At 35.9% G+C, this 13,096-nt stretch overlaps 1 protein-coding gene across 1 annotated transcript; it reads right to left on the bottom strand.

Annotated features, from left to right (window-relative positions):
• Positions 1-2,866: 2,866 nt before the first annotated feature.
• LOC114358067 (toll-like receptor 6) lies at positions 2,867-7,934 on the bottom strand. Its single transcript, XM_028311939.1, has one exon. The coding sequence runs from the start codon at positions 7,764-7,766 to the stop codon at positions 3,732-3,734; it is 4,035 nt and encodes a 1,344-aa protein (XP_028167740.1). The 5' UTR covers positions 7,767-7,934; the 3' UTR covers positions 2,867-3,731.
• Between the last annotated feature and the right edge of the window lie 5,162 nt (positions 7,935-13,096).

Here is a 13,096-nt window from a genome sequence, read left to right as displayed (position 1 = left end):
AAAAACAAAATGGCAATCAAAAAGGACGATGACCTTCACCTTCCTCAATTTATCTCCCTTAATAACATGCAAATAATTATGTACGCATTTTGTTGCACTAGTGCCGACAATACTACTTGTGTGTGGAGTCTAATTGGCCGATTGTCATGTCCATAACGATGGCGAGATAACGGCCAATCCGCGAGATCGGACAATTTATATTTTCATTGAAAACCCTACATTGATCTGACGGGTAATTATTGAGAGTAAAATACTGGGGTACAGCGGCGCTTAAGATCCTTGTAAGATGTTTAAGTCAATTAATTTGTAGTGAATGTTAAGAGTTACTGAATATTATGTGCAAGTAATTTTGTCTGTAGAAGCCGTTGGATAGATTTTTTTTTAATTTTGGGAAATTGTCATGCTACGTTTTCCAGTAGAGACTTGAATTAAATTGACAGTTTTCGTCGTGTTACTTATCCCATCTGTAACATACTTAGTTAAAATTTTTAAGTATTTTTCATCGCTAGACTGAAAAAATATATCCATTGCATTTTTAATTACCTATGCTGAAAGCCACGAGTAGACGCTAGTCTTATTAATCTAATTTAATTTTTATCAATATCAATCGAAACCATCAAATTATTTAGTCCATGATGCTTAAATTTTTGACTGAGAATTAAAACAATGATTACACAGAGCACATAAAATTACATGTTAATCTAAATACATAGCTTGTGGGTACCTAATTATATTTCAGACCAATGCATCCTGTCTACTGATAAGCTGATAACCTAACCACATGACATTAATTAGGTACATTAATGAGGACAACCAACTAGATTATATTTTTATTCCTTTAGCTCTGTTGCGGTGAATAGATTTTGTTTTTAGGGAAATTAATTATCAATTTATCATCGATGTAGATATAGGTAGAGTCGTCCAGCCTTAGCTTTTAAAGCCAAATTCAGTCAATAATACCGACTGTGTTAAGTGTTTGTTCTTCTATGTATAGAGTAGACTGTAACAACTGAAATCAGTACGGTCTCAGACTTTGTTAGTTGCCCTATTTATTTTTTGGTTTAAGAGTAGGCGCCCACCGTTGATTTTTCGTCGGCCGAAAGTTTAGTCGGGCAGTTGATCAGTATGGGCATGTATGGGAGTGCGCACACTACGCCGATTCGATTTGGCCGATTCTTTATACAAATTAAAATTGGGCACAACTATCGGCCAACCAAAAATCAACGGTGTGCGCCTACTCTTACCTTATTATCAACTTACTTATAAAGTTTTACTGGTATTGTTTGTGTATTAATATTTTGTTTATGTCACTCAACTTGAGGCAATGCCTCAATAGTAATACATAACTAATGAATCTGCTGTTTTAGTAATTCATGACTCTACATTTTGGTTTAATACTTTCTTGAATTTACATAATAATATTATGAAAGACCCAATATTTTTTATTACCTTTTTATTGTGCATCGATATTAATTGTACTTTTTTTGCATTTACATATTCTATTATAATAAAAATAAACATCTCTTTACTACAGAATAATAAAAAAACAGGAAAACGTAAAAACGCGTAATAATAACTTGTTTCTTTGTCTGACTTCCTAGTCCATAAAATAAAGATTGGTGAAATATTTTATATCAGATCGGAATTTTTAGTTTTGAATATTAAGCAAAGAATAAATCATGGGAATGTAGTGCGCAAGTGCGAGTAACGGCTCCATGTGGAAAGGATAGCTATTTTTTAAATAATTTCAGCGCTGAACTGCTTTCTACTTGTTAATAGTATATAAAAAAAAGATTAAATCAGTTCCCCTTATAAAACTTCATAGCAACCATCAAAGACATAAATCAATAAGGGTTCCGTTTTTCGCCATTTGGCTACGGAACCTTAAAAACCAGTCCGAAACTTAATACTAATGTAGAGTTCACTTAGGTAATTCATTTATGAATGTAATAGCCAAAAAAAGTTTTGCCCTTTTGTACCTAACTGCTTCTACCTATAAGTAAATATATTAAGCAAAAATATACTTACCTTTTCTAGGGTCTCGTTGCATCATGGAGAAAATTGATTCGTTCATATCACACTTTATTTTCAGGATGGGGATACTAAGAGAGTGGACATCGCTATCAAAATGTTAATATCTCTCTAAGGCTGAGTTGCACCATCTTACTTTAACTTCGACAAACGTCAAAAATGTTTCAAACTCCATAAAAGACACCGGTTATCGTTACAGTTATGGTCAAAGTTTGGTAGTGCAACTCAGCCTAAAAGTACTATTAACATGCTTTGTCCATTATAATATGTAGTTCAATCAATCAAATTAAAAGTTTTCAAAAAATCTTCTGATTTATTTCAAGTAGTTGCTCAAAATACGAAACCAAACCTTTTTATTTTTTAAATCGCATTTAAGTATTCGTGAGGGTTACTCTATAAATGTTTTATGTGCTTCCTTGGAGCTCTAAGAATTCATTTTATAACTATGTATGTTTTACAGCCTGAAGTTACTTAATATTTACACGGCAATCTCTTAGAAAGCAGGACACCGGATGTTGAATTTTATATTATTATTAGTCTTTAAACTGTGACGATAAAAAGCTGAGTCAAACTAAGGCTGAGTTGCACCATCTTACTTTGACTTTAACAAACGTCAAAAATCTGTCAAATTCCATACAAAAAGCACCGGTCGTTGTCATAGTTACGGTTAAAGTCAGTTGGTGTCATAAACTTAGCCAGTTTTTCTGAGAAACATTATAACAATTTAGTTTAGGCGTTAAGAGTCGCATCTCAAATTAGTATATTTATTAGACTATATTTTACATACTTATGATGTTAATGTTTTACAAATAAAAAACCTTGTAAGTATCAAAACGTCAGTATAATTTTATTACGGTTTCAAGATTCCTTTGTACAATTTTATACAAAACAATAATTTTTCATTAAGACTAATAATTACAATCCAAAAATTACATTTATTTTCAAGTTTATAATTATTAAATCTAATATCACGATTTAGCTTAATTATATCAAAATACTCAAGCATTACATCTAAGCAGGAAACAATAACATTGCAAACATTTATGTATATTTATATTCTTAAATTAATATGTACATTTCATGACATTTAAGCACATTTAAATATGTAATAAATACTCTTACATACCTTTAGCGATAAAATGTGAACTTTATAATCTCCAAACAATGCTTTGAAATAATAAAATTGAAAAAAATACAAACAATTTTAAACATAAATAATTATAAGCTTTTTGATTTCATTTTAAAGTAATAATTGTGAAGCTTTTACATTTAAATACTTGATTTCAAGCATACAGTCATATTTCAGTAAAATATTTGGTTACAATAAATTAATCAATAATACATCAAGTGTTACATGTAATAGGGATACTGGGTATTATTTTATCAATCTTAAGCTATTTGGTGTTGTGTTACAGTGACCTTCTTGTGAATATTTCACGTATCTAATAAACTATATTAATAATAATAAAGTCTAGTAACATTAGTATATAATTATGGAAAATGTTTCCGTAATCAGACTCAACATTTCACACGATCTTTGTACAAAATATTGTTGTTTTAATTTACATTTTTGCGTAACATTCGATCCTATGACTTAGGTTACGTATGTGAAATTGACAGTTAAATGTACACTTTAAACATGTGTTTAAACGTGAAAAATTTACAGTGCTGAAAAATGTAGAAAGACAAAGACTTGAGCCTCAAACAAAGTATGTGCGACCTTTAGCTGAGACACTGCCGGTTAACGAACGAGGTACGTTCGGGGAAATATCCTCAACCCTAGAATATACGTGACCACTGTTAGGAGAAAGCCTGAGGTCATAATTAAACCGGGGACATGTCCTGTTGTCGATCGACATATAGCTATTGTTCGAATGATTCCCTTCTCCGTACGTGTTGTCCGACGAAGGCGAGCTTTCATTTTGGGAGGACTCCCCATCGTTCCTCTTACAATACTGCAAGGAATTCGTAAAATTCTGCTTAGAGCAACTATCGTTTGAAACGGGCATTGTAGTATATCTCAACGTCGGCGTTTGACGTAACGACTTCTTGAATACGCTCTTTTCAGATCCTTTCACCGTGATAATAGTATCGGTGGAGTTCAGCAAAGAGATGAATCTGTCCCAGAAACGTGGGTCGTTCCACGATATATTCTTAAACTTATCTAAGACAAAGCACAGCTCGTCGTTAATTTGGTTGTTGTCGACAACCTTTATAAATACTACCTTATTTATATCACTACGATTTAACGACTTTAAGTAACTGTAAAATATGTTTTTGAAATGGATGTCACAAAGATCGTTGCATATGAAACTTGTTGTCAAAACTATGAGGAGACGCTTTGATAGTTTAGATGACTTGGAAAAACTATCTAGCGTAAGAATGTTTAGAGATGGATCGTTAGGTGAAAACTTTTTTGAAGACATCTTCCTGAATTCTATCTCTGACATTATGTTATGGTAGACAAAATTCGTATCTTTGGTATTACATATCACATAGTAGTCGTACATGTGATTCGGATTTCCTTCCAAAACATGATCGACGTTAGGACAAGACTGTTCCTTGAATAATGGAACCCCATACTTAGTGTACAACCAGTCACTGACCTCGTACCGGAAAGCATAAAATACAGCACCTATCAGACATATAATTACGATTATAATTACCACGCCGAATATAACCGCAAAGTAGTTGTCTGGTAAGAAGATGGATTTAGAAATTATTTCGTCTTTTGATACAGTAGGATCACCTATTGAACCCATGTATTCTTTACAATGACTCAGAACTGACGCAATTGTTATTGTGGTTGGTTTCCCCTCAGTATCCGTACACAACATTTTTTCTGGGTCTCCCGGGTCCCTTCTTAACCAAGAATCTAGCTCTGCTATACTTTTACAATCACACGAATATTGATTGCCCTCTATTGAGACATGTGCTGAGCTTTTGGAAGACGATGCTAATAATTTCCAAGGGAAGAAATTAACGAGTTTATTATCGTCAATTCTGAGAACTGACAAGGATTTCAAAGATGAAAACGTATTATTCGCAACATGCACAATAGCATTGTGGTCTAAATATAATTCGTTCAAATTATTCAGATGCGAAAATTCATCTCCTTTCAATTCGACTAACTTATTATTTTCTAAATGTAGCACTCTCAACGAGTCTATTCCTTTGAAAGTTTGGTTATTGACTTCCTTCAATTTGGTGTTGTTCAGATATAGAACTTGTAATTTCTTTTTACCAATAAACACGTGATTACCCAAGTGATTTATGTTGTTGCCATCTAAATATATTTCGGTAGCATCCATAGGAATGCGTTCCGGTACTTCTGTATAGCCAGCGTTCGAACAATCTACTACGTTCGCATTCCAAGTAATATCGTGATAGCATCTACAGTTATTCGGACAAATCATTTCACAGTCGCAAGCGACAAAGTCACAACAATGACACAGGGCAAAACAATGGCTTTCGTATGGACAGAGAAAGTCAGAAGGTGACATATCAATTATCATTTTTTTCTCTTTCGCACGTGAATGTACGAGTGAACACAATGCCTTATCTAGATCTAACACACGAGGGTATTGTCGACTGTGGCTCAAATAATTAATGCGTTGAATCCATTCCATTGAACAGTCACAAACAAATGGATTTCCGCTTATGAAAAATTCGGGTAAATCACTATCTTCATCTATTTGATCCAACCGAAAAGCATTCATGTCAAGTTGGACTAGTTTATTATTATTGAGTGTCACAGTTGATAATCTACGAAGTTTCGAAAACGTACCAACTTGAATGTGCTGTAAATTGTTATCGTTCAAATATAATTTCTCAACTGACTGTGGTATTGACGTTACTGTTAGATGACTTAAGTTATTGTGACTTAAATCTAACAATTTAATATTCACATTCGAGTACATGTCATCGTTGATAAAGTTTTCAATGTAGTTTTCATGCAAGTCAAGCCATTCTAAACTATTGGGAAAACTTCTGAAGTCAAATGTGATAATTTTATTGGATGACATATTCAGCCAAACTAAGCTATTTAGGGTAGTAAATATTCCATCAAACTTGGTAATTTCGTTGCCATCCATGCGTAACAGTTTTAGATTAATGTTTTTGTGAAAACAGCCAGGTGCAACGTGTTTTATTTTATTTGAGGCCAAATTGAGCACCTGCAGTTGTGGTAAATGTTCGAAAGTGTCTTCATTTAGATACACAACTTTGTTGTCAACTAGACGCAAACCGAATAGTTCGGATAGACCCCGAAAGTTTTCCCTATTCAGGTGGGATATATTATTATTTCCGATATCTAAGGATTTCAGTGACCGCAACTTTCGTACAGAGCTGGGAATAGACGCCAAAAAGTTGTCATTCAAACTCAAGTCTTCAATTGTCGTCATGTTGTCAAAGGCATTATCGTCTATGTGTTTGATTTTATTGTTATCGATGAAAAGTTCGTGCAAGACATGCAAATCCGTAAACAAGTGTGTGTTAATATGCACCAAGTTGTTATTCGAAAGTGTTAGTGAGTGCAAGTTTCTTAACTCCTCAAAAGCGTGTTCATCAATGAAAGTTATATCGTTGTGCTCTAAGTTTAATTTTTGTAAACTATACAAATCTTGAAACATTAAACGATCTAACTTAGTTAACTTATTATAGGAGAGATTTAATATAACCATACGTAATAATCCTACAAATGTGCCCTTTTGTATCCACTGACTAGTTAAATCGTTATGCGACAGATCTAAAACTTGAAGTTGTTCTAAACCCTCAAAAACTCCAGGGGGTAAAACATTTAATGTGTTGTTACTAATATTAATTTCTTTCAAAAGTTTTGAGTCTGAAAAAATATCTGGCGGTATTGTGTTCATGAAATTGCTAGATAAATTCAAAACCTGCAAACTGAGAAGTCCACTAAAGGCACCATCTTCAATTGTCGATATTGCATTATTTTGCAAATACAGTTTTGCTAACGAACGCAACTTCGACAAACTATTGTCAGTAACAACAATTAGATCATTGTAGGACATATCAAGTACTTCTATGACTAAATTACAACTTCTAACGCTTAAATTTTGTTCTCTCAACGAGTCAGAGAGCCCAATTGTCTTTATATTTTGTAAATGGTTCTTCGTTAGATTAAGAGTTTTCAAACTGTACAACGAACAAAAAGTTTCCGTTTTAGTACTCCAGATGTTGTTGTCACTTAAATCGAGTTCAATTAGTTCCTTTAGGCCCGCGAAGGCTTGATCGTGGAGCTCCATTGTCATGGCTGACCATTCACTGTTGTGGGTCGTCACGTGGAGCCGCTTGAGGTCTTTGAAGTTATCAAACGCGCGTGCCGGTATCTGACGAATCTTACACTTGTCTACGACGAGGTCCCGTAGCTTCGCTAGATTCGTCTGCTTCCCCTGACTTTTATCGGTGTGAGCAGTCAACGTGCTCTCGAAAAACAGAATCTCACTGCACTGGACGTGCAATGATAACACTTCGTCGAAATGCGTTCGACTTATATTCTGTAACAGGTGGTCCAAACTACTTATCGTTCGTATTTTGCAGAAAAGCACCGCGTTCTCCGACGTTTCCGTCTCGGAGCTGCGGTACGCGCACTCGTGCGGCATTTCCGCAGCTGCATTCTTCTCGATAACATGACAGTAGAACAACACGTACACTATGATTCGATTGAAAGTTCGGCGTTCGAGTCTTTTAACGAGAGTTTGTTTTATTGGCATTTTACGGGTGTATACGTGGTGCGGTGAGGCATCGAGGTCGGCGTTGCCATTTATGAGGAGGCGAATAGGTCGATCGCGTCATAAATATTCACGCAGTGGAAGCGACATCGCGACTCGCGGGTCATGAGGGCGCGAGGGCTGCGTGCGGCGCGGACGGCGGCTGCCCACCGACTGAACGCCGGCTCGAAGCTCCGCCCTACGCCACCCGCGCCGCCGCCCGCCGTCTAAAGAAACTTCATCTCATATTATCAAGGGTGCATAAGCCGTTGAATTATTCCCGTGCGGGTGTATCGGGCATTAATTATAAACAAAGTGAGATCGAGTTTCCTGGAACGCGCAGTTTTACGACATACTACGTTTTATAAGAGTATTAATTTATGGGGGAATCTCATAAGACTCGGCCGTCGGGAACTTAATGAATAATTAAGTGTACACACAAAAGAAGCTAATGAGGTTAGCAAAATTTATTAAATTGACACGACTTTGTAGAAAGTTCATTAAAATACAAAAATGAAATTGAACCAGTCGCAGGCTTGAAAGTATACTTAAATTTGGGTCAAGATTTGAGCTTTCGTTAGAGTATGATGGTGAAAAAAATTATGTAAATCGCTACTCGAAACTTGCGATAAAATTGTTTGTTTTTGAAGCTTTTATAGTAATCTTGTTAATATTTTATTTTGTGATTCTATTATTTCTTATTGTCTTTTTCTATGTGTAATTTTTGCCGCAGTCTTCAAAGATCTGCATCTTGAACATTATTTGTAAAACCATCGGTAATATTGAAACATAAAGTTTTATACATTAAAATCAGTAGGTAGTGTAACAAATGTCTATTTTAATGTAGCTACTTACTGACTCAAAATAAAACCGACAACTTTTGATCATTGTTTCAGTTGTTAGCCACTGATCAAAAGTGGCCTAAAGTGTCAATTAATCCAAACCAGGGTCGGGAATCCCCGAACATGGCTGCGGACTCCTGTAGCTAATACCGTTACATCTCAAACACCTGTTGTGTCTTCAAGAACTTTTGAAAACTTTTTACTCAACGCGAAACCCCACAAAAGAGGTTGATAGAGTAGGATTTTAACATTCAAACACTTAAAATGGCGAATCGTTTTTAAAATAAGGATACTGAAAATATGATCTAAACTAAACAAATCCTTTCAATTCAGACTTTTCAAGACATGCAAAATATAGCTAAATATATTTATGCAGTCGTAAACTGAACTATCCAATGTATGAATGTAAAGTAACTTAGATTATAGATTATACCAACTCCGTGGGTATTATAAGCGCTTTTAATTCTGATCTTACCATAGACTGTATATTTCGCAAAAACCAAAGAATACTATTAGTGTCCCAAGTACGTAGTATTTATTACCAACTAGCGGCCGCCCGCGACTTCGTACGCGTGGATCCCGTTTTACCCCCTTAGGCCTCAGCCTCGAACTTAGCGGGCAGCGGGGCGGCGGCGACGGCGGCGCGGGAGCGGGGCGGGCAACGCAGACCCGTTCTCGAAACAAGCGGGCAGCTCGCGCGGCGCTTTAGCGGCGAAGTGTTGTGTTCGGGGTTGTGTTGTCGAGATAATTGTTTTTATTCGCGAACGAAATGTCTGAACAACANGCTTCATCATCATTATTATTATTTTGCAGCGAGAACCAAACATGTCGTACACCGTAGATCAGACTGAAAGCATAACGGCCAGATGGAACCTAAGTTTTGACACATACAACAACCCAGTGGAGTTCCTAGAGCAACTGGACGAACTCATGTCATCGGGCGAGGTCAAGCCAGATAAAGTGCTCAAAGTGCTCCCCAGATTCCTGAAAGGAAAGGCCGTACTGTGATATAGAAATAATAAAAACTCGTTCACTACATGGAACGAATTCATAGAACTCTTCAAGTTGATATTTGTGAGCCGTGACAGTGACCTGTTAGCTAAAATAGTGAATTATAGGCAAGATCACCGCCAAAAATTCACAGACTATCTCATTGAAATACAAACACTAATGCGCAGATACGCGAAAATGTCAAAAGAAGAAGAAATAACTAGAATCTACGAAAACATGAACGCAAAATACAAGTACTATATCAAGAAATCAGAAGCAGACTCGGTAAGCAAATTAATACAACTGGCAAACGTCAAACTAGCTTCACAGAACGAGAACCACGAAATAACTACCACGAAACAAGCACAAATCAAACACACAAGGAGACGGCATCATACATACACAATTACAACACAAATACTTGCTGCTGGAGCTGTGGAAAACAAGGACACTCAATGAAAGATTGCAGAAGCAAAAAGGTACTATTTTGTAACGGTTGTGGCAAGATCGGCAAAATGAGTAAACAGTGTTGTAAGAAAACAAGTGAGTACACACAGTCCATGACAATAAACACAAGTCCACAAATTAAAGATAACCGTCCCTTCGTAAATGTATCGATACTAGGCGAAAAATATCAAGCACTCGTAGACACCGGCGCCACAAGATCATACATCAACGACCAAGTGTACAAGAAAATCATAAAAAGAAACCTGAAACCGAAAACAGTAAGCATAACAGCTAGCATGACAGATGGGCACACAACTCGAATTAAAGAAGCACTAGACTTGGAAATAAAAATAAAAGGAAAAACAATTCGACGGGTCCCAAGAACAAAGTCGTATCTTCAAAGTTGTCTGGTTGCAGTAGGAAGCATTAAAGTTACGCATGTGAATTACGTATCAGAACATCATAATTTGAAGTAAATCTATATCTATACTAATATTATAAAGCTGAAGAGTTTGTTTGTTTGTTTGTTTGTTTGGTTGAACGCGCTAATCTCATTAACTACTNGAGTGCGCTGCCCGCTCGTTGCCCGCTCCCTCGCCGCTGCCCGCTCGTTGCCCGCTCCGGCGCCGCTGCCGCGCCGCTGTTTTCGAGAACCGGTCTATTTGATTTTACGCATAATCTCCTGCCGCTCCCGCGCCGCCGCCGCCGCCGCCCCGCTGCCCGCTAAGTTCGAGGCTGAGGCCTTAGGGGTGAAGTTTCGTAAAATCCTTTCTTAGCGGATGCCTACGTCATAACATCTACCTGCATGCCTTTCAGCCTGATCCGTCCAGTGGTTTGATAGATCACTATGTCAGTCAGTCAATCAGTCAGTCAGACAGTCACCTTTGAGTTATAATTATTGTACTAGCTTTTGCCCGCGGCTTCACACGCGTGAAATTTAGTGTCACAAATTGGCATAAATTATAGCCTATATGTTAATCTCGGTTAAAAACAATAATACTGTAATGTTTCAACAAAATCTGTTCAGTAGTTTTTGCGTGAAAGAGTAACAAACATCCAGACAGCCAGACATCCAAACTTTCGCATTTATAATATTAAGTAGGATTTAGATAACGTTAACTCACACTATGTTATGAGTTTGTCACTTATTGTAGCATGTTAGCCCTACTGTACTTTACTGTATTTTGGTGAAAATGAGATAAAAGCCTTACAAAATAGTTTCTGGGACACCACATGTTTCCAAAGTTAACGTACAAGTTTGGTAAGCGTTTGCAAAAATGAAAGTTTTCAGGGGAATATAAAGAGAACAATGTGAGTATTCATGCATTTTTAATGTTGCGTACTTGGCCTGAGTGTGTCAGTAGGTAATAAAGAAATGAATACTTATTGTAATATTTTTTATTTTATCATGCATGTAGCGTACTTACTTGTTCTAAGTATGTCAGTAATCGTGGATAATCTTCTTTATGTTTTTATTGAAAGTAAAACACAAGACACCTTTCAATTTTACTTTTACGTATTTCTTAAATAACTTTTTACATTCAGCATCATCATCATCACCATTTCAGCCCACCACGTAACTGTAAAGTAAACGTAATGATTAAGTTCGTTCGTTCGCTTTAGCCAAATGACGTCCACTGCTGGACAAAGACAAATGATTAAGTACTGTTACAAATAATTGTACATAAGTACATCATAGCATAGCCCATCAAAACAATCCTCATAGCAACCAACGAATAGGAAAAATCAGATACGAATATAAAACTCACACGCATAATGATTAGGTTTCAAGTACACTATATTGTTATAACATCATCAGATACGATAAATAGGTGGTTACCCAAAAAAGGGCAAGCGTGTGCCGGTCAATTTAATGTAGAGTTCTGTATCTATTTTCATTAGAAGTTCTTCTATAACTTTAGTTACAATATTTAGTTATTCACAACGCTTTAGGTTATTCTGCAAATCTGTTTTATGTAAATTCTTGTCCTCTACTACTGCAACATGACAAAAACATACGTTTTTTTTTATCTTAACATGAATTAATTCAGGGTGAAATTAAAATCGTTGGCATCCATTTAAAATAAGACTCTACGAGTACCTTATGATACATACCCCAAATCTAAGAAAATTCCGATGAGTTGAAAATTTAACCTAACTCAATTTAATTCTTAAAGTATAGCAACGTGACAACATATTANGATAAAAGTCTTACAAAATAGTTTCTGGGACACCACATGTTTCCAAAGTTAACGTACAAGTTTGGTAAGCGTTTGCAAAAATGAAAGTTTTCAGGGGAATATAAAGAGAACAATGTGAGTATTCATGCATTTTTAATGTTGCGTACTTGGCCTGAGTGTGTCAGTAGGTAATAAAGAAGTGAATACTTATTGTAATCTTTGTTATTTTATCATGCATGCAGCGTACTTACTTGTTCTAAGTATGTCAATCTATACTAATATTATAAATGCGAAAGTAACTCTGTCTGTCTCGCTTTCACGCCTAAACTACAGAACTGATTTTTATGAAATTTGGCATAGACATAGTTTGAGTCCCGGGAAAGGACATAGGAGAGTTTTCATCCCGGTTTTTGAAACATGGACGCGCGCGAAAAAGTTTTTCTGTGACAGACAAATTCCACGCGGGTGAAGCCGCGGGCGGAAGCTAGTAGTTAATAAAGAAGTGAAGATCGTGGATAATCTTCTGTATGTTTTTATTCAAATTAAAATACAACACACCTTTAAATACTTTTACGTACCTATTTCTTTATTAACTGTTTACATTACGTAACGATTAAGTACTATTACAATGATGTACTGATGTTCGCTATGTTTAGCGCTATCCATCAAAACAATCTTCATAGCAACGAATAGGAAAAATCAGATATGAATATAAAACTCACACGCATAGTTAATGATTAGGTTTCAAGTACACTATATTGTTATAACATCATCAGATACGATAAATAGGTGGTTACCCAAAAAAGGGCAAGCGTGTGCCGGTCAATTTAATGTAGAGTTCTGTATCTATTTTCATTACATGTTCTTCTATATC

This window comes from Ostrinia furnacalis, unplaced genomic scaffold (genome assembly GCF_004193835.3).
Source record: "Ostrinia furnacalis isolate ACB-3 unplaced genomic scaffold, ASM419383v2 OfSCF3657, whole genome shotgun sequence".
Taxonomy (NCBI): Eukaryota; Metazoa; Arthropoda; class Insecta; order Lepidoptera; family Crambidae; genus Ostrinia; species Ostrinia furnacalis.
Note: the sequence above shows the minus strand (reverse complement) of the source record. Positions and strands in the feature narration are given on the sequence as shown.

Coding starts and splice junctions, on each gene's coding strand:
- LOC114358067 (XM_028311939.1), bottom strand. CDS start 7,766: ATGCCAATAAAACAAACTCTCGTTAAAAGACTCGAACGCCGAACTTTC.